The sequence below is a fragment of the Diorhabda sublineata genome, chromosome 1, assembly GCF_026230105.1.
Source record: "Diorhabda sublineata isolate icDioSubl1.1 chromosome 1, icDioSubl1.1, whole genome shotgun sequence".
NCBI classification, from domain to species: Eukaryota; Metazoa; Arthropoda; class Insecta; order Coleoptera; family Chrysomelidae; genus Diorhabda; species Diorhabda sublineata.
In genome coordinates, this window is record NC_079474.1 from 9,703,382 (window position 1) to 9,731,171 (window position 27,790).

At 33.0% G+C, this 27,790-nt stretch overlaps 1 protein-coding gene across 2 annotated transcripts in view; it reads left to right on the plus strand.

Annotated features, from left to right (window-relative positions):
• The first annotated feature begins 1,181 nt into the window (after positions 1–1,181).
• Positions 1,182–27,790, plus strand: part of LOC130442142 (vascular endothelial growth factor receptor 1-like) — a 39,169-nt gene continuing 12,560 nt past the window's right edge. Inside the window, exons 1-18 of one of the 2 annotated variants that reach the window (XM_056776225.1) lie at positions 1,182–1,594; positions 4,906–5,027; positions 6,750–6,933; positions 7,111–7,247; positions 7,301–7,463; positions 7,992–8,140; positions 9,428–9,575; positions 11,088–11,214; positions 12,498–12,679; positions 14,225–14,379; positions 14,685–14,826; positions 16,436–16,612; positions 16,667–16,819; positions 18,163–18,287; positions 21,255–21,417; positions 21,494–21,600; positions 23,640–23,790; positions 26,069–26,293. In XM_056776225.1, coding sequence (XP_056632203.1) covers positions 1,525–1,594; positions 4,906–5,027; positions 6,750–6,933; positions 7,111–7,247; positions 7,301–7,463; positions 7,992–8,140; positions 9,428–9,575; positions 11,088–11,214; positions 12,498–12,679; positions 14,225–14,379; positions 14,685–14,826; positions 16,436–16,612; positions 16,667–16,819; positions 18,163–18,287; positions 21,255–21,417; positions 21,494–21,600; positions 23,640–23,790; positions 26,069–26,293 — 2,680 coding nt within the window. In that variant the 5' untranslated portion in view covers positions 1,182–1,524. The remainder of the gene's footprint in view (positions 1,595–4,905; positions 5,028–6,749; positions 6,934–7,110; positions 7,248–7,300; positions 7,464–7,991; positions 8,141–9,427; positions 9,576–11,087; positions 11,215–12,497; positions 12,680–14,224; positions 14,380–14,684; positions 14,827–16,435; positions 16,613–16,666; positions 16,820–18,162; positions 18,288–21,254; positions 21,418–21,493; positions 21,601–23,639; positions 23,791–26,068; positions 26,294–27,790) is intronic. The other variant, XM_056776232.1, reaches the window with a different exon arrangement.

Sequence of the window (27,790 nt, forward strand, 5' to 3'; positions counted from 1 at the left end):
GGGCCAACCCGGGCGTCTGCCGGGCGCCCCCGCTGCGGGGGGGCCTCGCGACGAGCCATATGATTGATTTTTAAACATATGAATGCAAGCGAAAAAATATATCCATAGCCAATGTTCAGAATCAACATAAATTTTTTTATGCGCAATCATGCGCAATGAAAAATCAACTTGATGTAAGAATTCACGTAAAACACCCGTCTTACATAGGCTCCTTAAGTATTTTGGCCCGGGGGCCACGATGACTCTAAGTCCGGCTCTGAAAGGCTCATATTACTCAGCTCTTGAGAAAAATAATGGCGTAATGTTGGTTATATGGGTAGACAATAATATAGTAACAGAGGCTTCTACCTCTTATGGAGTTACACCTAAAACTAATGTAAAACTTTTTCACAGATAGATAAAAGAATTGTGCACATCTTTAGTAAGGTATAATATTTCAATGGGCGGTACCAATTGAAACAATGAAAAAATATTCAGATATCGGATAGCATTACATAACAAGAAATGGTGTTTCTGTTTATTCACCTGGTTTGTAGATGCTACTATCCAGAATAGGTTTTTATCCAAAAAAGCAGTAGCACAGCTTCAATTTAGAAGACAAATTGTGAAAGCCTATTTTGAGAAAGCCAACATTCCTCAAAACCTGAGGGCCCTCCAAGTATGACTAATTCTAGCAGTTCTTTCGGTAGGGTATCAGATGACATCAGATTTGAAAATACTGGGCATTTACTTTCAGCTATTCTAAATGAAAAGAGGCAGCGTTGTGCTGGAGAAGATTCCAGCTCAAAAATGCGTACTATGTGTATTAAATGCATTGCTTAAATTGTACTATTAACTTTTATTCCCAATTTTAAACTTTCTGTGTTTCTGTGTTATAAATAAATAATATTTCTCTAAAAGTAAAAATATTGGACATATTACATTGGACAGTATCAAATATTGTGATATCGCTAAAGACTAACGTTGCCATATGGCAATACCCGGTTTAAAAAAAAGTATATATATAAATTTTTATTTTATTATAATTTTTATGGTTCACGAAAAATTGTGATTTATACTTTCTTCAAACGCGAATTAAAAGTCAGAAATATAATTATTATTGTGTTTAAGTAATTTCATTCCAGCTTTTGCGCAGATCCGAATACAACGTTTATACTATTCACTCGGTTTTTGTTTCGTTTATTATAGCTGGAAACTCTTGCATGGCAAGTTTCTAATTAATAAAAGTATTTACGCAACAAGCAATCTTTATAACTACTAGCAAACGAATTGTATTTAGAGAAATAAGTTTCACAGTTATTAAAAATTCCAAAACAATCAAAAATAATAACGAGGATATACAGCTTATAATTCTCATGTGGATTTGGTTTCCGACATGCAGATAAAGGAAAACAAGTGTCTTATATTCACTTTTGTTGATCCTATCATGTCGCTCATCGTGAGTTGCCAGTATTATTAAACTCGTCGCGAGAACATAATTTTAGCTATGTACTTTTTTATTCTTAACAATTATTTGCTCTAATCATGGCGTTGAAGAACAAAGTGATATTTTCAGTAATATTGATAAGTGAATTCATGATTAATTTTTCAATAGGTGAGTTTTTAAATTGCTTAGATCATATTATGAGAAAAGGATAGTAATTTAATTATATATAAGACCCAGATATCTTACTGATATCTTTCGAAGTAGATAACTATTCGACATTTTTTATGCGTTTTTGTTCTTATATATAAGACTTAAAGGAAACTCGAAACGTCTATTTATATTCATCTTTTAAAAATTATTGTAAAATCTAATTTTGAAACAGACTCATTTCAGTCTATCAGAATATGATACTGATACTGACAATTTGCTTATTTATATTGATTCATAGATCACCTACATCATGAATATCAAAATGAGAATAAAATCAAAATAAAAATTTGTTTTTATAAGAAAAATGAAGTTTTCCTTAGTTATTACATCTCAAATATGTAATTCGTTGTTTTATCAGAATTTACAAAATAAAGCTATAAATTTTACTTAAATTATTCAGGTCTTTTTTATCATTTATAGCTTTTTCGTTCTTATGAATGTAAACCATTTCTAAAAATTCCCTTTTTCGTGTATTAAATTTCGTTTCAAGAATTTTTGAATTTTATAATTGAATTTATGTTTTTTTGATATTTCATGGTGAGTTGATGCATTTCCATTTTTTTTTATCGTATTGATGACTTCTTGGTCTATTTTCTAATTACTGAAATGTCTGCCCTATGTAGACAGCGTCACAATTAGTAGAAGGCACTTGATATATAATATTAATTCTTTTATTTTTTGGTGTCGTATCTGTTTATCTTTTTCTTGAATATTATAATTAATCATTTTTTCCAGATAATTATTTTCTTTTAATACAGTTTTTGGTTTTTGAACAGCTAAGCATCTAAATCTAAGTATAAATATCTTGAGGTTCAAGTTGCTTTCCTATAACATTCTGTTATTTTGTTGTTAATTTTATATAATGTGACAAAAAAATTGGATATATTCGATCTCGATTGTGAATTGAAGTTTTTTAATATGAAAATTGAATTTTTCTTTTATGTTTTAAATTTGATTCTTTTGTACGGCAGTAACGCAATTATCTATATATAGGAAACATACTGGAATATTTATATCAAGTTTGTTCAGGATAGTTTCCTCAAGATCTTCCATTACTAATTATGCTAGTACACTTGAAAGTCAATTAGTCCTCGTATATCTAACAACAATGTAAATTGAATAAAAATCAAAATATGAAATAAAAAAGCAGTTTTCATACTTGAAATTCGAAGTGTTTATTAATTGTGCATTCCCACAAAATTTAGAATAATTGTAGATCATATCGATAAAGCTTGGTCTTTATCTTTGTAAAGTGTCGCAACTTTTATGTATTTCTATTTAAATCATAAATATTTTTAGGAAAAATGATAACAGCTGGAATATCTACCATAAGCTTCCAGGATGTACGATAAATATTAATGGTTTTAGTGGTAATCCGTACGTTTAAACTAACTCTTAATCACAAATTTTCAACAATGTATAGTTATAGAAAATTCAATACAAAAAAATATATTTCATTATAATACTGTATACTAAAAAATAGGGAGAAGTCAGGGAAAAATTAAATAACTGAAAAAATATTAAAAACAGAAGTGATGCTTCTATAGAGAAATACGAAATTATTAAATATTATAAGATAAAAGCAAATGCCCGAAGAATAGTCGATATCATAAATTTACTTGATAAGATAACAGTGTGACACTAATAGAAAAAGAACTTTCAGATACATTGAAATAGGTAATTTCTTTAACAATATAGTATAGAAGGAGAAAATGTGGATTTGATGAATTTCTAGAAAAAACATCAAAATAATTTCTAATTGCTAAAGATATACACCTATACTTGGGATTACTATTGAAAGACATTTCTACTACACTATTAGAGTATGCTTAGGGTGGCTATTGATTATGTTAGTACAAAAATTATAATGTTACGTGGATGATGTCATACAAACCTCTTTACTGCGTTTTCTAAATTGGTTTCGTTACTAATACAACGTACTATGTAGTTATCCCAAGAATCTGGCATTAGTTAAATAATCTTACTAGTCAATAATAGTCAAAAACTTCTATTTTTGAACAATTATCAATTTTTGATAATTTTACCGTGATATCAACTGTTCAGGATAGACAATTAGAATGAAATGTTTTAATTATAGTTAGACCATGTAATCATTTATCTTTGTGTTCATAAATGTTTTTATATAAGCTCCACGATGACCAGATTTTAATCGAACATTATGGGAGGTAATTATCGAATTTGCATCTTTCAAACACCCTACAAGCAAACATCGACTCCTTTTGTAAATGCCAAGATTTGTGTAGAAGTCTACTTAACTACGGTGTCACCATCTATTTTTTTTGTAAATACTTGTTAATACAATTAATTATGTAATAAACACAGACCTATGAAAGATTAACCGAAAATTGAAAGAGTGATGCCCCTAATTGTGGGCAGCACATTATACAATTTCTTTAAAAATAGGATACGTTTTCTTAAGTAGCATGCTATGAAAATAAATGTCATGTCATTTATATTGTCAATTTCTTGAACAAAATATTGTCTCAACTTTATCTACGAATATGTCTGATAGTAGTGAAAGTAATGAAATGAAATGAAAAGTAATGAGAACTCCACCGGAGATTTTAGAGAAAGCTCAAGTTGCCATAACGTCAAATCCTTTTCGGAAAATGCTTTATTTTTTAATTACAGAAATGGATAATGCATAAAACAGGTTGTGGGGATGAACACAATCGGTAATACACCACGTAAAATTGCTGAATATCTTGAGCTGCCGGAACCAAAGCAATATACCGGCCATTGTTTCAGGAGATCATCAGACACTATGATTTGTTGATTCAGGAGGTGATATGCTACCATTAAAATGACTTGGTATCTGGCAATCTCCTACAGTAGCGGAAAGCTATGTGAATCAGTCTCTTGAAAATAAAAATGACAACTCATTACGAATATCGGAGGCTATTACCAATTATCAATCTTCGTCTTCGGATCGAAGCACAATCGATTTAAAATAATTATTCAATTGTTATTAACAACTAATTAATGGACGTAGAAAAAGTATAGTACGTTACACAAGTTGTAAGCCCATTACGCACACATGAAATTTATGCACTCGCTGCTGCCATTATCTGATTGGAATAATTTACTCTTCTTTGATTTTTCTTGGTTTACGCACCTTCATTATTTTTCTATAAAATCCAACAACTTTTTAGGGTATTAGGAAGTCAATACTGATGTACTGATATTCTGATTTTTTCCATCTGGAACGGTGTGTGTAGTAACATATTGATATAAATCTTCTGTTCCAGCAATTAAGCAGAGACCTAATATCTTAAAAAATGGAGGAGAACATACTATCGACCTGAATTCAAACTACACTCTTGTTTGTGAAGGAAATAAAAAACTAAAGTGGACAATTCCTAAAGTACAGGTAAATTTGTTTTTATAATTAGTGTAGTGGAGGATTCAGTATCTAGAGTTCATTAGGGAAAAAATATCGCAAATAGGGTTTTCCTGCTCGAGTTCTCTCAAAATTCTGCCATGTGCAAGAGTGAAGGAAATATCCGATTGATTAAATAGTTTTGTTTCAATTGATGACAATTTAATTAAAGGGGACTGACAGATAAATAAGTCGACAAATTCGAAAGCACACAAATACGCACACACGCACACACATACGCTCATAGTCTCGCAAGACAGATGCCTAACGTCGGCGGCCCAAAGCAGAGCAGAAGACTACTATTATCATCAGTTGTCACATCGGTGCTCACTTATGGAATATCCATTTGGGCAGATGCGCTGGAGCTGCAAGAGTCATGGAGAAAGGCTGGACCAGTATATCGTCTAAATGCCGTAAGACTAGCCAGCGCCTTCCGCACAATATCAGAGGAAGCAGTCTTGTATCATTTCCGGAAATTTGACACTCAGAGTTTTAGCTGAGGAAAGAAGGAACCTTTACCAACGAAAGAGGTCAAGTACACTAAGTGCCGTGGAGCTTAGAGCTGAAGAACGGCAGAACACCATCACACGATGGCAATCGCAGTGGGATGCCGCAACAAAAGGAAGATGGCTCATACCAAAGATCGACGTTTGGCTGAATCGGAGTTATGACGAGGTCAACTATTATCTGACGCAGATGTTGTCGGGACATGAACATATCTTCACCGCTTCAAGCATGATAATTCACCGGAGTGCCCGTCCTGCCCAGGAATCAATGAAGACGCAGAGCACGTTTTCTTTGACTGCCCACGATTCTATCCACAACGAGATGAGCTGGAGACGATCCTAAAGAAGAGAATCCAGCCAGAGACAATAGTAGAAGAAATGCTGTTATCAGAAGCTGCCTGGAACGCTATCAATTCGTTTGTCACGGAAGTCCTTACGGAACTGCGTTCCATTGAAAGAAGAAGAGCGAATGACGTCCACTAGAAGAAAGAAGATATAAAATCTTAGCTACCAGAAGGAAGAGCAGCAGCTAATTCCTCCCTCTGCGATGTAATGCCTAAAAGGCAGGTCCGCGGGGGATGAGAGGATAGAAGATAAGAGGTTTAGGGTTTAGTGAGTAGGGGCACTAGCGCCGCAAAGTCGAGTCTCACATATCCAGGCGTACCACCTATGCCTGGAATCTGTAAAAAGGATTCCCCCCTTTTATAAAAAAAAAGAAAAAACACACATACGCTCACACACATGTACACACACACACACACACACACACACACGCTGAGTTTGATAGAGTTCAGGAGAAATGGGCGGAGAAATAGCATAGATCACTGACAAACGTTATGGGACGCCTATACCAAGAGAAAATGGACTCACCAGCTTATCCCGCATTTAAATATCCGGCCCCATTGCACAAAAATTTTACTTCATTTTTTATAAAGATAAATGTTTCAGGTATCTGCATTTAACTGAAATAGCACTCGTAATATAACACGTTTTGAGTAAGTTCCCTATTAAAAATGTCAAACGTTAGTTAGTGTTGCCATATCTCAAAACAGATTCTTTTTTCTGTAGGCGAACTTGTAATGTCCCTAAGAATATTAGTGAATATATTTGCTATTTTTCAAGTAAACACCCTCAATATGTTCCAATTGTTATGAACAACCATGTATTCAAATTAAAAAGATTTTGACCTTATCTTTTATTGTTGAAGAAAGAAAATATGAATAGATGGACAAGATTTGAGACGGAAGAAGTTCAGTACAGAACTCAATACAGACTAAGTTTGCATATATATAATATGTCCTATCCATTTGTCGGTTTTTATAATTGTTCATTCGACAATAGTGAAGATAACAATAGCAATCAAAATGACGGAATATATCTATTCGTTAACGGTAAGTTGCTCTACAACTAATCAAAATTTTTTTTTGTTTGAACTAAAATTTGTTAATAAAAGAACTTTGACATTGAATAAAGGAAATTTATTCAGACCATAGAGACTTTTGTCCTTGTAACTCCCCTGGTTATCATTTTTATTGAACATATGTGGAATTTAATCTTTACACTTGTAGATGAGAATAATTTAGCAGTATTTGATAGAAGCTTAAATATTTTCGTTAGAAAAGGTGACATTGCTGAAATGCCTTGCCGACCAACATCACCAGCGGTTAATGTTAGTCTAAAAATGATGGATAGGTGCTCGGGAGAGGTAATATTTATGTAAATTATGGATATTTTGATGAAATTTTTTATATTTTCAAGGTTCCATTGAACGTCCTTACTAAAAATCACAACATGTACAAGTACAATCACTATAAAGGTATTTCAACCAATGACACCAGAGAATTACAAGAAACTCTCTATATGTGTATATTTCAAAGAGACAAGAAAAAAATGACAATAAAGACTTTCTTAACAGTTGAAGGTGCGTACTGGAACTTTCATTGAAATTAGAATAAGTGAAAAAATGTTCGTGTTAACTGATGTATTTGAGTAGTTTATTAATTTTGTAAAGTAAGTGCACTGTACTTTGAATTGGAGAATAAAATAAAAAAAATCGACTATATGTTTAAATATAAGTCAACCTGGTACAAACACGATCGGAGAGCTCTTCAGGCTACCAAGATCCTTCTCAAAAGAAAGACGAGACCACTGTGAAATTTGGGGTTTATATGCAAGATGCGGCTGAAATCGATGGTTCTAGTAATTCTAGACTTTTCTATGATCGATGATTCCACATTTTAGAATATTCGAGAGAGACCCGGTTTCGTTAGAAAATCAGCACAAGACAAGAGAAAGGCGGTTTAAAAAAAACATTAAAATTTTGAGTGAAAAGTTATAAACCGTTATTGTCATATATTTTTGATTTGCTGTAATAAATAATGTAAAACTTGCGGTGTATTGAAATACTTTTGATATATATTAAGGTTATTTAAAATACTTTATTTTTCAGATAGCGTTTCCTCTCTTTCTCCCCCCGTGATTATGGATCAAAATAAGGGACATACAGTTGTAGGTGGAAACATACATCTAAATTGTAATTTACGATATCCTGAAGTCAATAAGGAATTTTTATGGATACCACCCAAAGGACAAATTAACGTAAGTATTTAGTTTGAATTTTACTAATAAATACATTTTTCGATTCCATTTCAAACCGCTGTTTCGTTTTGATAGATGCTTGTCGTTTAAATTTCATTTATTTATTCGAGATTGTGGGAAACAAAGTAGGTGAGGACTTAATTAGTATATATTGTATGAGACAGATATGCAGCACCAAAAAAATCACGTTGGTTAGATATCATAAACATAAACAATCACTAATCAGAAAATATTGGTTTTCTCTATGTTTGCCATGGAAAACTGTCGTTGATAGTTATGACGATCAGTCACCAAAACATTGTTATTTATAAAATTAAATCTTACTAATTAATTGTAGTCAAATATTGGATACGAACATGTTATTTACCTTTAGGTTAGTTTAGTAAACTCCAGTGTAGCTGTTACGCGTATACAGAAAAGCTTCCTATAATACACCAAATAAAAATACATTTTGACCTATTGAACGACGTTGTCGAGAAACTAAGAATGTGAGACAAAAAAAATCTGGTAAAACAAAAACAACAAGAACCATTAATAAAGAAAATATTATTTTAAATTGAGTTGATCAAGTTAGCAAGACAAACAAATACGTTTTGTTCAAGTAATCGGAAGATACTTAAAGAACGACTGCTATAACCAGACGATCTATCGGTTAGAGTGTAGAGTTGTCAAATATTACAAAAAATAATAGCTTTCAATCCAAATTTTTCAAAATGTATTTTTCTCATGGACGAAGCCATTTCTAGAATTCGAAAGGATGTCATATTATTAACACGCATTTCAAGTTAATGTTTGAGTAGCAACTATAGCAAATTAATAGATTATAAGATTCTAGTGGTGATTTCTCGAATGTTCATACATAATTTATCAGTTATTTTGGATTAAAATGGTTTGTAAACCATATTTTAAGACGTTGTTGAAGAGAGAGGAAAATTTCGTCGTAAATGAGATTAGGAAAATGTGATGAACTTTTTTTATTACACTCATACCTAATGTGACATGATATGACAAAATATATTCTCTTCTTCTTTATTCCCTGGTATACCAAGCCATTCATTAAATTCTTACTTTTCAAAATGCTCTGCTCATAGCCACACTTTGGGAATATTTGCATTTCCAAAAAGCATGTAAAAGAAGAAATCGTTTCTGCATATATGTCTGTTCTATGGAACCACATAACCGATCTAATTAGAGATGTAAATTGCGAAAACGGTTGAATATCATTAAAACATTTCACATTTTATTATTTACCACCACACTTGTTATATATTTTTTGTATTTCCCTAGACAAAAAGAATGGTAATCAAATTTGACGATACAAGAAGCTCCTTATTAATAGCTAATGCGACATTAGACGACAGGGGAACTTACGTCTGCAATGTGTCTGACCATCAGGGCCATTTTAATGTTTCAAACATTACAGTAAATGTTTTTGGTAAGTTCATATCTTAGTATAATAAGGTACTAAGTTACTTGATTATCTCCATTTAGAGTGTTCGCTTGAAAAATGTGATGCCTCTTGTTTCAGTTAACATTATAAATTAGAGGAATGTACAATGTTCTGTAGAGGCAAATTTCAGTAATGAATGATCAGCATTCTATATCGATTTCACTTCACATTTCTTTCAGTAACGAAGCTCAGTTTTATCGTTTGGAATACTTAATTACAAAGTTCACTTTCATCTTTTGGAATATGCAGTTCATTTACAAAAATCACTATCTTTTGGGAAACAAAATGTTCAGAATATTGCGTATGTTATTTTCTCATCCAGTGAGGATTCTCATTATACCAATTAGCCTCAATTTTGACAACTAACATGACCGTGAAGGGTATGTGGATGTGGGATGTGGATTTTTTTGAAACTCAAGCATAATATCCAATTTCGTATCATCACTTATTGCATTGGCAGCTACTTTTTTATCTGTCTCACATGACCAAGCTGTTCCTTGGGATATATGCGACAAATTAGGAAATATTTGATGAAAGGAACAGCTTTCATTTGTTACTATGTGTTATCTCCATAACCAATCATTTGGAGAATGATTATTTTGTGCATTTCTGTTAACGAAATTCAAACGATAATGGCACTGATACTAACCACTACTGTCAAGAAGACAGAAAGAAGTTGCTGACACTAAGAGCTTCAAACGAAAATAAACAAAAATTTTTTGTATATTTTATGTAATTCATATCAGTAAACACTGGAAAAAAATATTGACTGTAACTTAATAATTTTGTGAAATAAAACAATGTTCCTTTCTTAAATTTATCTACTAAATCTGGAAACACGTCGACTCGTGGCCATTATAAGAATTATAAAAAAGCCCCAACGTGTTCTGAGCGTTTAATATTTGCTAGAATCCCGTGTGGCTGTTGTGAGAGAGTCGCTAACCTAACCTAACCTAACCAATATTCGATAAGGCTTAGGCTAGGTAATGGCTAATATTTTATTTCAATTTTGATTCATATAATTCGTGTAGTAGCTGTCCCAAAACAGGTACACCGGATTTTGCGGCTCATTTATAACAGCCACTACGCAATTGATAAAAAAACTGCGACTTGTTGGCTTTTGAACAAACAATCAAAGCAATGGATGCATGCACACTCGCCCCCTACCCTCAACAGAATTTAACCATTTGATAACAGCACAATGGACAACTGCGTTGACCTTTATGATTACTTTATTGACAAATCTAAACTGAACAAATATTGTAGTAACAAAATTATCTTGTTATCTGCTGGATACTTCGTCGAAACGTCAAAATTTATCTTTCTTCCAACAATTATTAAAAAAAAACTAATTTTAAAACAGAAGAGACCTAAAATCAAGAACATATATATAATAATAACAATAATAATATTCATTGATAATAGTAATCAAAATCGTGCGTAAAATTATGTAATAATTACCTGTAAAACTAAGATTTGTGTGTGACTTATTTTCAGATAAAACAGAACAATTCATTTCGATGTACGACGTAGACAATTCCAGTTATCGGGAAACAAAGGACGGAGATGAATATGTGGAATTAAAAGCTGAGGTATGGGGCCATCCACAACCTAATTTCACTTGGTAAGTTCCATAAATTTATAGAAATGCTACCGGATATCAACACAATTCTTCTTTGGAAACGTTTATTCACCATTACAGAACTTTCTAAATACACACAAGTAGTTGGAAAGTTTGAAGGACGAAATGACGGGAAAATGGCCTAATATGAAGAAGAAGAAAGTGCTGTTTTAACAACACAATGCACAAATGAAAAAACGAAAGACAAAATGCATTAATTAGGCTTCGTATTGCTTCTACCTCCACCATATTCTTCATTTCTGTCTCTCAGCGATTTTCTCCTATTCTGACATATAAAAAAGAATGCTTGCTGGACAAAATTCGCCAATAAAGAAGTTATTCTCAAAACTAAAGCCTTTGAGGCAGAAGACTAATCGTATGTGTTGCAAAGGCCGGTGCAGTACAACGTACCTGAGAATAATCCGTATAATACTGTATAATTAAATCTCACGTACGCAGGGAACGGTATTCCTCGAGTAAACTTAATTTTCATGCTTACAATCGAGTAATGAGAGTGTTGCCTGTCATGTGGAGATGCTTATGGAGATATTAATCTTAAACTTCTTTAGGTTGTAGTGCTCGGTTAAGACGTACCTTGGTAACTGATTCCACAGGCTTGAACTTCTTCAAAAAAAAATAAGTGCCGATAAATTGGAGCTCTGGGCGTCTGCAGGCGAACTCGCTGTTCATAAGCCACGTCTTGTAGGTCTTGAGGAAACTGCTCTAGGCGGGTTTATATTAGACAGCTCGGAAGAGCATGTGCCGATTGGCCTTGGTAGTATCGGTAAAACTGAGTCAGGTCGGCGACTATATCTTACTACAATACTTAGATAATTTAGACAAAATTTTGCAACTGTGTAGTTGCATTTATTCATGTTTTCCGCTTTGTTTTGATCGAAAAGCAAACATTAATTAAAAATAATGTCAACAAATACCACTGCAAATTCAACTTAAAAACTGTATTATTCATTAATATATTCACAACACACTTTTGGTACAAGAGCTGGTAACGTCGTATTGTTATATATATATATATATTATATTTTTTAATCCAAGTAGACTAAATTTTAATAAATTTATCTGTACAACTCGATGTTTGTACATAAATTCGTTCAGAAGAACAGAGTCACAGATAAAACGTTGATATTATTAAAATATCCAGTTTCAAATATGATCATGATGTTGCCACAAGATCAAAGGCAAGAAATTATTTGTTCTGTGGGTAACACTTACATTGTCCCTACTAAGTATATTTTTTAATAGTGAATAATGAGTAATAATTATAGGTACAATAATACTGGAAATGAAATTGCCTCAGAAAACGACAAGTACGAAGTAACTTACAGTCAAGAACTGAACATTACTAGTTTGAAAATTAAAAATATCAATATAGATGACTATGGTAATTATACCTTAATTGGAAACAATGGAATCAAAAAATACCTTCCATTTTTCGTGAACGTTTCAGGTAAGTTATATTCCAATGTTGATTTATAAAATGGTTCCAAAAATGATTTATCACTAACCGTAGCCCCATATATATGAAAATTTTTTAACATCTTGGTCTTATCGGTAAATACTAAAATTTTCGAAAATCCTCTAGCTTAGATGAACATATCAAATATATCATTATTTAAATGGACCTCAACATATCACATGTTTGAATTCTGATTGAAAATTTAGTACAACTTTGAATAATAGCTTCTTGACGGAAATGAAGAGGTAACGTAGAAATGCAATTTAAAATAGTGATTCTGGATATCTTGATCTACTGATATGATATTTTCGGATCTAACACTTTATAATGACCAAAACCAAAATGACATTTTAACCACACTATATATTTTCAATATATAAAATAATTTTCTTAAATTGTGTTAAGAAGTTTCTATACCTTTCTGAAGTTATCAAAACTTTATCTTAATAATAATGATTCTGGTGTTCGTTCTTGACAGATTTACAAAACTCAACTAACAACAGGAATGTCTATGGCTAAGCTATTATTCAAGTGTAGTGTTCAATCATGAGATCAAATAAAATTTGTATATCAATTATATTAATAATTTTAGGTTGTTAAAGTAATTTATGATCAAAATAATAGTAAAACATTTTTTGAAAAATGTCAACTTTTACCCACGATAAAATGGTTCTCCCAGGTATCTTAATCAATAGTAATATTTTATTTTAAAAATTATTTTTGACGTTTAGTTCTAATTTCGATCTTTACCAAAATTATCTATTGAAATACTCCTGCAAACAAGATCGTATGTATATTACGAAAATTGAATAAAAATAGAAAATAGAAAGGTCTTAACTGTGAAAAATGTACGATAAATGCTAAGACAACAAAGAATTTGTATCCTACGAATGCTTTTTCAAAACAAAATAAAATGGAAAGAACAACACCTTCCCAGGGTATGCGGATGATATTTTTGCTATATTAAATACGAAAAAGGGAATACGTTTTATAACTCAATTCAAAATGTCCATCTATAAAGTTCACTTATGAAATGGAAAATAATGGACAGTTATGAATTTTAGATACTTTAATAATTAAGAGTAGTAATAGGCTAGAATTTGATGTATTTAGGAAAAACACCGCTAGGTAAAGTACCTCTCGTCTGATTCTCTCCAACATAAGATGATGACCAGACAAAGGACCTATTCCTTACTCTATAGTTTAGTAGTTAAGAAGCTAATGTGAAAATTCCAGCCAAGGAACTTTATTTGTGGAAAATTTAGTATAAAATAGATAAGTGAAGTTAAAAGCTTTTTGTTTACTTTCAGTCTCTGAAGACGGTAACTTGGTTATCGAAACGCTTGTCAGACTTTGTAATTGTGAGTAGTAGTGTGAACAGTGTGGAAATCACCATCGGTTCCAAAGATTCCAACTTAGTTGACAGTGATGGCAGTAATGTCGTAACACCTGCATTAGCTTTTAATTATTGTTTCTCGACATTTTTTTGAGAATACCGTTTGGAATTAGATAACCTAAGACTGTACATTTTTTTAGCCAAGCCTTCTGTGTCTCTTAAGACCGCCCATTTCCACTTATTACGCGAAGAAGGTACTGTGCAATGCGTTACTAAGGGAAATCCCACTCCCAAAATAACGTGGGAGGATGACTCTTATCTGAAACTAAGATATGGTAATAGCCACGTAAGTATAGTAAGTAGGTTGTTTTTAATATACATAGACAAGGTATTTCAGCAAATCAAAACTGATAGAACTTTGGTTAAATATTTATGAAATCATTTATTAAAATGAAATCAATTTTCACTGGCATTTTTTATGTTATTAATAAATACGTATTGAGTGTTTACCATAAGCCACCAACTATTATGATTAATATTAATTCAATATACAATTTTGAGAACGTTTACGTCAATAGCAGAGGCATCTAGGAATGAAAATGTATATAAAATGACACTATATTTACTTTTTGCCTTCAAAGCATGAACTTTATTTTTTAGTCAGAAGGTAAAATAATAAAGAACAATCCACCAATATTAGTTTCTGAACTAAAGATAAATGCAACTCAATCAGTAGCCGTAAAGTGTATTGCAACTAATGTAATAGACTCTGTTTATGGAATTATTCGATATAATGTTACTGGTAAGTTTATTTCACAGATTAAATCAACACCGAAATCATACTCTTCAGTAGCAAACTAACCAACTAAATTAAACAACTTCCCATCTAGAAATCAATCTAGGTTAGAAGATTACTTTAAGGCTGGCTCTAAGTCAAACAATACATCCAAACAATATAATTTTTGGAAGAGTGGAAGATACGATTAGCTTTTTTTGTGTAACATATATATTCCCCCAAATAATCAGCCTACGACCGAACAAATTACTGAGCTACTAGAGCAAATTCCAGCTCCTCAGTTAATAGTAGGAGATTCTAATGCTCACAATCAATTCTGGGGCTCCCCTAAAAAAACTGCTGTTTTAAGGAAAACTTGAAAAAATGTTGGAAGCGTACAATCTTAACCACCTGAAAGACGGACAAAAAACTAGACATGACATAAGAACTGGCGATGACTCTGCTATCGATCTAACGATATGTCATCAATCTATCTCACAAAAGCTGAATTGGGATGTATCAACGTATTTATATGATGGTGACCACCATCATATAATATGAAGAGGAAATTATATCGCATCCAACAACAAAATGGGAAATTAACTCAGCAAATTGAAGCAAATTTCGAGAATTCATTCAAGAAAATCTCCATAGAATAGATGAAAATGCAGATATCGATGAAGAAGTACAATTTTTTACCTAACTAACCCCAACTAACAGGTTGTAAGGGTTGATACAACAATGTTATCTTGCAAGCCAATAGAATGTGGGTGCACCAAGGCTTAGTACTAGCCCCTATTTTGTTTCTTCTGTTTATATACGACATCGCCTATCAAAGACATCATTGGTAAATTATATCTATTTGCAGACAACACTAGTTTCTCTTGGAGGAACCCTGATCTAATGGCACTTCATAGGGCCATATTTAGTGACCTAATCATCCTTAAATCATGGTGCAATTCTAATCTTCTCTGTCTCAACGTTTCTAAAACCAAAGTTTTATCCTATAAAAATAGTTTGCAACCTTTTTTATTAAGTAACACCACCATTAACGTCGCTGAAACTGCGAAATTTTTAGGGCTTGTTATTAAGTTATTACTACATAATTTTCAAAATGAAATATTTTGTATTTGCTAAACAGTACCAAAAGTGGTTTAAAATTCAATTGTTTAAATTGCTAAATTAATTGAGTTAATTTTAAAAACGTTTTGCTCAATATTACTTGGTACGTGAAAATAAATTCACAGCTTCCAAAACATATTCGTTTAAAATTTCACTACAATTTTGCCAGTAGTGAAAATAATTCAAATTATTTTTCGTTGCTCCGAAAATTTTTTGCCGAGCAAACCTCAATTATTATTCAATTTTGTTTCTATTCTAAAGACGGGGTCACCTTAAAATACACCAGAATAATGTGGCACAAGTGGCGAATCTACGAATTAACTTAAGTTCTCTAAAAATTCTTGTTTACTTTTACTAAAATTAGTTCTATAAAAATATGTTCTCACTAAGTAGCAAACCCTTTGATTTTGAGGAAAATGCTGTAATATATGCTATTTGAATGTATTCTGCACGATGAAAAAATTGATTGATTTTGAACTTGGAATTTTATTTAGGTACTTAAAAAATTTTCTAGATGTTCTCGAAGGATTTGATATCTCTGGATTTGCTGATACGGCAATAGTTAATTTGGTCTCCAAAACAGCTGTTTACGCTATAGGTGAAAATGTTTCTTTGAAATGTTCAGTTGATGCTTCATATTACAGTGATGTCGCTTGGTTGTTAGATGGAAATTTTATTCAAGAGACCAAAAGTGAGTGATAATAGAAAATATATTCCCACTTACTCATACTGGTAATGTTTTCAGGAATGAAATTTAAAAATAGTAGTACTAATTATTCATCTAGTATAACGTTAAATATTGACAATAGTAATAGAGATGACTCCGGAATATACATTTGTCAGGCATTAATTCGCAACGGAGGAACAGAAACTAAGTACATAAATCTTACAATAACAGGTAATATTGTGAGGAATTTCCTACTTTTATATGACTGTATATGAAACAAATGTCACTATTTTGAAAAAGCGTGAAGAATATCCACGATTTTCTTCAGACAAATCGGAATAAAACTTACAGTGGGCACTTACAACCATTAATAATGTTACTGGGGTGAATTTGAAGAAATGCGATGAAGAGTAACTCAAAAATACAAAAAAAAGTGATTGGAAAACGGCGGTCAGTTACTCCGCTTTATAAGATCGGATGGGTCTGACAAGCGTTTCGATAACCAAGTTATCATTTTCAGAGACTGAAGGTAAACTCTTTTACTTTCAGTCTCTGAAGGTGATAACTTGGTTATGGAAATGCGCGTCAGACAGTGTTATAGTGAATGTTGGTGTAAATAGTGTGTTCAGCATGAATATCACCAACGATTCCAAAAATTCCGTCTTACTAACAAGCGAAACCTTTTAGACCTATTAGTCTATCGAGCATTTCTCGAAAAACCATTACACAAGTCACAACATGCAAACTAATTGGGTAAATCCAAGTAGATAAGTCTTCGCGACGTAGTAGTGTATATCACGAGAGCAACAGAGCAAGTCACCAGAAAGGTGCGGCTTTGGGCGCTTTTATCGACATTGAGGGAGTAGTACAGTAAGCAGCGATATAATCCAAAACAGAGAAATCTATTTTAGACTGAATCCATTTCATGCTGCAAATACACCTTTGCATAATAAGAAGATGCCTCTAAGTCAGGATATCCTCTTCCATCATGTTGACAATGGTTATTGATAATTTGCTGGTTGAGCCAGAAAGGTCATGGGTGCACAACAGAGGTCATGCCAATGAAAGAACAATTCTGGTCCAAGACCATAACTTTCAAATTCTGAATGAGAGCTCCTTCGATCTTTAAAACAGAATTGTGTTTCTCTAATGAAGTTAGCTATCTCGGTATCACAATGAATAAGATGTTTAACTGGAAAAGCCAAACTGTAAGTCGAATAGCAGTTGCCATTTTTTGAGCAACGATCATTTTGTTCCCACGAAGCATCTACGCATTAACCATTTACATGGTGCGACGCCCATTATATTATTAAGATCACAGTGATTTGAATTTTGTTAAGAAAAGTTAATTCATGTAGATGTTTTAGCCTCTTACAAATCTGTACCATGAACTTGCAAAGAGTTTTTCGTTTTTTTTTTTCGTTTTATATAAATGATTTTTAAAAGACCTTTTTATACATATGTATGTAGGTACAATAAATTTTCAACGGTGTCCTTGTTCAACATCAGTCCAATGAACAGTCTCTTTTTCAACTTGTACCTTAAAAACTTCTAATGTCATATATGTATTATAGATCCAATCAAAACTGAAATTATATCTACAAACATGGAGAAAGAAATGGTTGAAAATTTTCCAAAATCTATTACAATGCGTTGTATGGTTAAAGGATTGCCAAAACCCAAAATTTTTTGGTACAAGGTGAATATGATTAGTATATTTTCCAAAATTTATTTTAAAGAAGTATCGTATATTGATTTTAATCTTTTTTGTATTATATTTAATATTGCTTCCAGCTCAGAAATGTAATAAATTTTGTTTATTATTACATGATAAGGTATAGAGTGTTGAATTGCTTTTCATATATGAACCTCGACCGTAAGTGGATATTGTGATGTGATGTGCACATCTATCCAAAATACAAGAATGTACTCGATGTTTAATTGCCGAATATAATAAAAGAGACCTGGATTGTTACAAATACATTGCAACCTCTTATAAAGCGATTTTGTGTGAAAGATAGATTTCAAATATTTCCTCATAATCTAGATGAAAATCTAGAGATTATTTTAGAGTTCACGGGTGTGGAATTACTCATCCGATCCAAGGGTAATCCAATAATCCCTATTTTGCTGCCAATATTCTCTTTACAAATGAAAACAACAAGACAAAATGTGCACATGTGGGATAATGTAAATTCACATTATTCAAGTGCAACATGTTATTTTCGACCTGTAAGAGATATCGTTTTTTTCTAGAAAATAAACTTCCAGTGAATGTAACATTCATAATAAAACGCTGTATGTAATTCACGTATGATGGTGTTTGAACAAATTTTGAAATAATCCTACAGAACTTCGCTCGCAAGAAGAAAAAGAAAAACCCATATGGGCATTGGGCATGTTTTGTCTTGTTGTTTTTATTTGTAAATAGAATATTGGCAGGAAAATATTATTCATTATTCACAATTTTATTTCAAATTAGGTAGTCAATGATAAAAAAATCGCATATGATACAGACGCAATAAATTCTCCAGACATAATTACTAACATTTACTTGATGGCACCTGGCACTGATTTCTGAGTTTTCGCCAATAATTTTAAGAGTCTGGCTGTACAAATATCAGGAGCATCTTCAAACTTGAATTTGATCACAATTGCGTTCCTGCTGAATCGTGTGTATGCATCAAATGCGGACCAAGTCAAAACAAGCTTGTAAGACATGTACGCTCGATATCATTATCTTGCACAAAATTGTTTGCCACATTGACTTGTCGGGTTTTCATCTTGTACGACAATACTATCACCCGTTGAAATATTAGAAACTATAACAAGTGGATACAGTACTTAACACAACTTATACAGTATCCCAAAAATTTCAAAATTTCGAAAAAAACTTTTTTTATTGTGTGCCGACTACTGGGAAACCGAATTCGACCAGAAGGAGTTAACCACTAGTCACCAATTTGCAAATCCCTAGGTTGAAGTAGGAAATAGATGATGAATATTTACTCAAGATGAATTTTCACAGATTCATTGTGAAATTTCAAAAAAAATTAATTTGTCTTTCAGCTTCTGAACAACGATACTTGTATTGTTGGATAAAAAGTTATAAATTTGCTTCTGAGGCACAAAAATTACACATAACAGCTCCCGACATTGTCAAAACATTTTATCACATTACATCTTCAACAAATCCTTACCAAAAACATTTTATTGCGGCTATAGCTAAAGTCTGAACAAAAATATTTTAAAAAGAAAGTAGGAGATCTACAAAACGCTATACAATTACCTAAAAAATATTCAGAAAAACATATTGAAATTAATAAAGGAAGACCAACGGTATTTTTCTACAAATTTGAAAATTTTCCAGTATAGCACATATTATTTTTGAAGGATCACATGTGTTAACTATTACAGATGTTGGGAGACTTACTTACCAAACGGCCGAGAAAAATGGACTGAAACACAACTTTAATAGAACAATTAAAATGGGAAGGCCTGGTATTACGCCTCCATGAAACGACATAAGGACAAGGTTTGCCGAATGCTGGCAAAATATTTAATGTTAATGAGAGCTGATTCGAAACAGTGCAAAAGAAGTCCAAAAAAATTGTAGGGGGCAAGAGAAAAAAGTTGGAGCATTAACCAGTACTAATAATAAGTGTTAATACAACAAAGGTCACCTATGTAAGTGCAGCTGGTCAATTTATTTCGCCCATGGAATCCGGTTACAACAACCGTGAGCTGTTCTGTCAATGGTTGGAACATTTTGCTACTGTCGTTAGCCCAACAAAGGAATATAAGTTCTTGCTGTTGCTCGATGGACACAAAACATACAGCAAAACTTTGACCCTTTGATGTTCGCACACGAAAAAGGCATAGTTTTGCTGCAATTACAAAACAAAACAAGAAACTTAATAATAAAACTGCAAACAATAAGAAAAATATAAAAATTGAGGACGACAGTGAAAAGTCGACTAATGAAAAAGAAGAAGTCAAAGTCCTTGACGATTCAGAGAGTTGCGATATAACTAGAATCATGAAACTTCACTACTAACCCCGATGTTTGTGATGATTATCTGAATTAATATTTTTCAAACTTATTCAGAATTTTGTCTTTTTAGTCAAAGTTCGATTTTCCATTGTTTTTTTCTGTTTATGTTAAATTCTCTAAGATATTACTTCGTCGTGTCATATTTTACACCCTGTAATTGATGAGGTCAAATATTTATTGTCAAAAGTTTAAGGTAAATCCTTATAAACTATAGAATTCAAATAGCCGCAAAGAAAAAAATTCATCGGGGATAAGTCTGTCAGGATATATATAATTAAACAAAACGGTTGCTTCTTGTAACGATCACTTTGTATCTTCAAAATCAACAATCATCATTAAAGTAATTCTTTAACGTACACTTAACTCTGATACGATTGATAGTGTATTCGTTTCAAATAATTTTTAAAATCGAATTTGATCGAACAGTTGAAGCTAACAGCAATAACATAAATATTAAAAATATATATAGTTACAAGCCCACTTCTTTCTTTTTATAAGTTATAACTTTATAAATATAGAGTGATCAATGAAAAATTGAAAATTTTATTTGAAACAATTTTGCATAAGTTATAATTTAGCCATTAAGCCTATTAGTATGTAATATTATTACAGGACGGTATTGATTTCGAAGTAAACGGATCTAGAATACAATTTGAAGAAGAGAAGCAAATTCTTATATTTAACGAAACCGTGGCAGCGGATGCTGGAAATTATAAATGTGTTGCTGTATACAAAAACAATCGTGACTTTCGTGAGGTGACACTTAGATTTAAAAGTAAGGATATCGCATTCATTTCCTAGTGGATTATCATTATCGATAATTTTAAAATACAAACTAAATTTTATTTCAGATGCCCCACAACCTGTACAAGATTGGTTAATTGTTATAATAGTATTACTTTTGTTTGTCCTTGTTGTTGTAGTTGCCTATTTGACACTAAGAGTGAAAAAAGAAAGGGTGAGCTTATATTCGTTATTTATTCTCATTTTAATCCTCAAAAATTCTACCTGCTGAACGTCTGGCTATACGCGAAGCTTTTAAACACTCCCCTCATTGTTTCAGATTTTCTAAGCTTGCATACAAAAACTTATGTCCGATCACCCTACTGATACCCAAATACAAGATCTCTTTCATATCTCCAACTAAAAATACCCAACTGGGTACTGGTTATAAAAAAATTCCAGGTATTGAAAGAACGGACCTGTTACCGAAATGACCTCTAATTACCTCTACGGCAGTATTTTATATCAAAGTCGTACGGCTGTAAGAACATGCTCCATGGGGCAAGTCGGCCAGCGGCGCTTTTAATAAAGTAAAGCCATCGTAGAGACTGGTGATCGGAAAGCACGGTTAAGTGGTAGCGGGACTCATTATTTCGATTCCTTACACTCCTCCGTTACGGAATATTTATTTTCGGTGGACGTTAATGAGCGGGTGGCGTATGCAATGACATGTTCTCCTTCATCCGAAGAACGGTTGATATTCTATTCTATTCAGTGGTCAGTGCAGTTGTGCTGCAATATCAGAAAACGATGGTATGAACATTTTGTACCAGAAAGTCGTTTCTAAAAAGCGACATTGGCCTCGGTCATTTGTAGGAGCGGTCATCTCGGCGATTGCGGTTGTTTTATCTGGGTCCGTGCAGATTCCTTCTTTTGTCACAAGATGGCCCAAAAATCTGAGGGATCTCTTACTAAAGTGGCATTTCCCAATACTATGATATCGTCCAGGTAATCGAAGCAATAGGAATCCATGTCTGGTCGAATTATTCTATCCATGAGGCTCTGGAACGGGACAGGGGTGGCAAGTAGTCCGAAAGGCATCAACTAAGAGTGATACAATCCTCTGCCTAGGGGAACTAAGGAGTACAGATTTACACGGGATTGGTTTTTCTGTGACAGGCGGAGTAACGCGATAAGTGAGGCATCTTGATGGCTTTGCTGCGCAGACCACAAGTTGTCGCAGCGCTCTTGCAATTACTTAACTATGGACACGTAAAATCCCTAGACAGAACTTCATCTTGCTTACATATCGAGCAGAAAATTCAGGGGGCTGCTCATTACGAAAATGACCGTGTTGTCCACATTGCCAGCATTTTCGTTTCTTAATAAAACTACGAGCTAGGTTCCTTGTTGTGGGGGCGGATCTTTGGTTGGCGGTCCTAGCGGTTACGATGACAGAGGCTGGGTGAGGCTGGGTGGAATCAACAGTGAAAGTGGTCGGGTAAATATGGCTGCGTGGTAACAGTGTCGAAGTATGAGGCTCAGCTTGGTATAAATTGGATATTCGACGGCTGTGCTTGGGCTAGCTCGATCTCGATGCGTAGTAGTTAGTTTTCCTGGGCGGATGCAAAGATTCGGTTAAAGGCAATACAATTCCTGTTCCGGGGTGAGGCTGAAATGGCGGCTGATGAGGGTCTGCATGTCGGAGATATATGTGATGGTACTTTCCTGGAGCTGGTGAATTCTCCCGATGATGGCTACTTCCATATCGAAGAGGTAGTTGAGCTTGCACAATATCTGCGGTCGTTCCAAAACTACAGGTATTCTGTGTGGAAGCTCGCTTGAAATTTTCCTTAAACCCTTCCAGCAAAGCAGTGGGGTCTCCCGTTCCATGTATTGGTTACCAAACAAAGTTAGTTTAAAAATGTTGTACAAAGCGCCCCGTGCTTTTATAATAGTAACATCAAGAATTGTTTTTTACTTTTTGACTTGATTATTGCTTAAAGCATCCTTTTCAATTTTTCTAAACTATAATTTAATTTTTTGTTTAAATGATAGAAAAATATCTAGTACGTGCTATTGTTATAATCTAAATATACGTATTTTATATAAAGTAATACATTTGTTATAATAAAGTAGGGTAGCTACCACGGGGCTATCCAATAATAAACGAAATTTTATATTTTATAAAGTTTTGTAAAAAGACTGGACTAAATTTTTATTAAGTTTCCGTTTTATTTATTTTTTAATCATTCTGATGTATTTTTTCTCTAGAAACTCAAGAGAGAGTTAGAAATATTAGGCTTAGCTAATTTTGAAAAAGGTGCTGTAGAAAATATTAATCCTGAATTAGGAATAGACGATCAAGCGGAGCTCCTGCCCTACGATAAAAAGTGGGAATTTCCAATTGAACAGTTAAAATTAGGTAATTTTTTTCTTTATTTGCCAACAATACTTTCAATTAATTTATTATAGTTAACTAATAATAACATTGGTCTACATGCTTTTTGTTCAGTTCAAATAATAAGGAATATGTTCCAATATGTATCCTTTTTTGTTCGCAGGTAATAAATTCTCTGAGGTTCTATTAAATTGGACTGTATTTGTAAATAGAAAATTTTCATAGAGTGCATTATATATTCTTTTATTTGGTATAAATTAGTGTTTTGAATTGAATGACTCTGTGTTAAGTTTTAAATAATTGTAACGGCAAAAATGATAAGTTATACGAGCCGCAGCTGCAAAATTTATCCTGACAAGTTAATTGTGGAGAATTTATGGTGAAGTCATTTTGGTATTGTAATCAGAATTGTAATCGTAATCAGAAATCAAAATAAACAGTAGGCTCCCCATGTATGCTATGACAGCTGTAGCGAGTCAATAGTTCAATGGATGAAAGAGAAGAGAAGAAATATCCAGTTCCAATAGTATGACAGAGACTGAAAGTTATTCCGAAAAAGGAAAGCTTGAGATCGAATATCCAAATTTCCAACCTATTATAAGACCTGTTGCTCAGAATGCCGACTTACCAACACCAACGGTGCCTTTATATTGACAATATATTCTTTTTGAAAGTAAAGAAGTTAATAATGGTTCTTCAAAATACTTTGGGGAATAGTAATCGATCCCTCAATCACATCTGGTTGCATTTCCGGCGAGCTATAGTTGATTGTTCACAAAGAGATTTACTACATGATTGGTGGTTATCAAGGCAACAGTCATAACTTCTCACCGTCTTAAGGAGTGGATCTCTCTTGCTGGGGGTGCAGATGGTTCAATGCAGGAGCTCGATATCAAGTATTGTTCTTGTGAATGGCGCTTGATTCATCGAAATATAGTTTAAAAGCTGTGTTGTTACATAACAGAGATAATAAAAATATAAATAGGAATAACTGTGAAAAATGTGTACAAAAATTTTAGAAGCTTAGGTATTTAGAAACAATTGTGAGACTCTATGGAAGAATTGACGAAGATCTGGCTAGTAGGATGAATAAGACAATATCCACATACGTGGCACTATACACAATATTTTTCAACAAAAAGGAGATAACAAAAATTCACACAAATGAAAGTCTACGAGTCAGTACTACTACTAATGCTATGGTTGCGAATCCTTGGAACGAACTAACAGGTTAAAGTAAAAAATGACTAGTTGTAAAATGAAGATACTGCGAAAAATAATAGGTGTGAAAAGACCACATATTAAGTAAGGAGCGATACAACTAGACGTCAATTGAACGTAATGTGGTGAAACAAAAATCTAACAAAAACAGTTGAATTGGTTTGGACCATCGTGAGAATGAAGAAAGACAAAACAGTTAAGGTGATATGAGAAAAGAGGCAGACCTAGAAGAAAATAGAATACGGAAATAGCAAACAACAAAGAAGGCTGAACTGCAGACAGGCTAAACAGGATTCAAAGGATAAATGAAGAACAAATATCCAATGGTAAGAGCGGTTGCGAATTAGTAAGATAATTGGTTTGTTCATGCGTTGCGATCTGAAATATCTATAGTGCTAGAGCTTTACTGTACATGTGCAGCTCTTCCCATAATCCTAGAACATTGTTTTTCTTTTTCGAGACGGCTTCAGAGAGCTGAACTTTTACTTCGATCTGAGTCAAATCGGATATGTAGAAACGGATAATTGCTGTCTAGATGCAAGCAAAAATTATGTGATCCGATGTTTCGCTTACGAATTATGGGGTCGCGCTCCAAAATCTGATGTACATATCATCCAGTTACCTCAACTCATAATAACAATAATAGATGCCCTATGGTATTTATCGTACCACAACATCCAGATGTACCAACAATACAGAAAGTTGTTATAAAAAGAAACAAAAAACATCACAATATCATGCAAACTCACAATTAGAAGAACTATTAGTACCAAGGCACAACAAACAACTAAAGAAAACGACGCCAATAGTTAACATGAGGCGTTAGAGGGTATATTGCTGGACGTAAACTTCGCTAAAAGAATAAAGATTCTAGAGAACCCGGAAAGAGTGAAAAAAATGAAGTCTTATGTGATTGAATATTCAGTAAAAAAGGGCATAAAAACATTGGAATATATAACCTCACCATTATACGCAATAAGCGATATAAGAAGTTTGTGTTGATATAATTAATAACCCAATACATTCCTCCACCTCATATTTTTCAAATAATGCAATAAGATGAATAATTTATATATTTCAGGTAAGCAATTAGGATCGGGTGCTTTCGGTGTAGTTTTAAAAGGAGAAGCTAAATATATAATAGAAGGCGAACCAATAACGACAGTTGCAGTGAAAATGACCAAAAAAAATGCAGACAACACCTATTTAAAAGCACTAGCTTCTGAATTGAAGATAATGGTTCACTTAGGAAAACATTTAAATGTTGTCAATCTACTTGGAGCTTGTACAAAAAATGTTGCCAAGAGTAAGGAACTGAAAAGTTTATTAGTTTCATTATAAAAATAAAGTAGTCAATAAAAGCAATTGAGATATCATGTAGGCAGTATTGATATTCACAAAATATTAATGGAATGTGTCAAGTTTTATACAATGTGGCTCATCTACATTGCGAAAACCCTGCAACATATCAAGTTGTTAAGCCATGATCTACATATTTAGCACTTTATGTAGATCTAAGTTACATTACTCTGAAGACTTAATGTTTATTGTTCCCTTTATCAGAGCTGTATCCAGCATTCACAGCTTTATAGGTTCACAGTTATAACTAAGATGGATCTTGTCTTCTAGAGGTGTAGTTTCTGAAGCACTCTTTGCGTATACTTGCTGTAGCGAGACATTTTAGAACTGGTTAATTGGAATTTCTTTATTATCCTATTATAATATACACTCGCCAGTTTCTGCTAAATCTAATCTTATTAAGCTCTTCCTGCGGCGGCAATACCCTTTAAGGAAAATATGGAAAAGATGTATTTTATGCTGGAGTTATCTAGCCTGGAAGGCACCTCCCCCGTGCTTTGTTTTGGTTTTATTTTTCTTCTGAAACGTTTTACTATAAGAGCGTTTTTCTACACCTTCACACTTTGGACAAATAAAAGATGTTCATTCTCCATTTTCCTTTTATGCCTGTAAGATCAGGAACCCAGATTGAAGAGATCCTTCACTATGGTCATCTGATGTGGTGTACACTCTAGATTCCCGATTCATATGTAGTCATTTACTAATTTTCCTCCAGCTTTGTTTTAAAACGATGTCAAAGCATAGGTGTAAAAAATCGAGAATCGGCCCTTTCAATTTTTTAGGTATTTTGGGCAGTACTGGACTGCTATTAAATTTAAAGACATGAGAAAAATCTTGTACCATCTCTTCCTGTAGGAGTACTGTGTAGATTTCATATACTCCTAGTAATTTATATAAAAGTGGTCTAACGGAAAAGTGATTTTTGAAAGTTTGATTACACTCTGGCTCGGGGATTATATTGTTAGTTTTCGTCAAATTTCTTATGCCATATGAGAAAATTTTATATAAATCTGAGAGGTAGATTAGATTTAATACTAATATGAAGAAAATTGATAAAAAAAAAACAATTCTTAGTGTTGATAAAACATTAAATAAACCAAGAAACGTTACGCCAATATTTTTCTGAAAGTGATTCATTTCATGCAATGATTCATAAGTAGCTATGTGCTTTTAAAAATGGCCATATTAACACGAACGATTCTGTCACTATTTGTCGATCGTCGAATAAATGTGCATGATATGTCTACCGAAATAAATTAAGTAACGGTTACTATACAGTATTATGCATAAAAGATATTGTATGAATAAGCGATCTGCACAGAGGGTGCTGTGATTGCTAAATGCTGAGCACCTAATTTGAAAATTCAAGCGATGGTTTGGATACTTAAAAAAAAGTATCGTTTTTGGCCAATAAGGTCATGGTCACAGTGTTTTCGGATTCCAA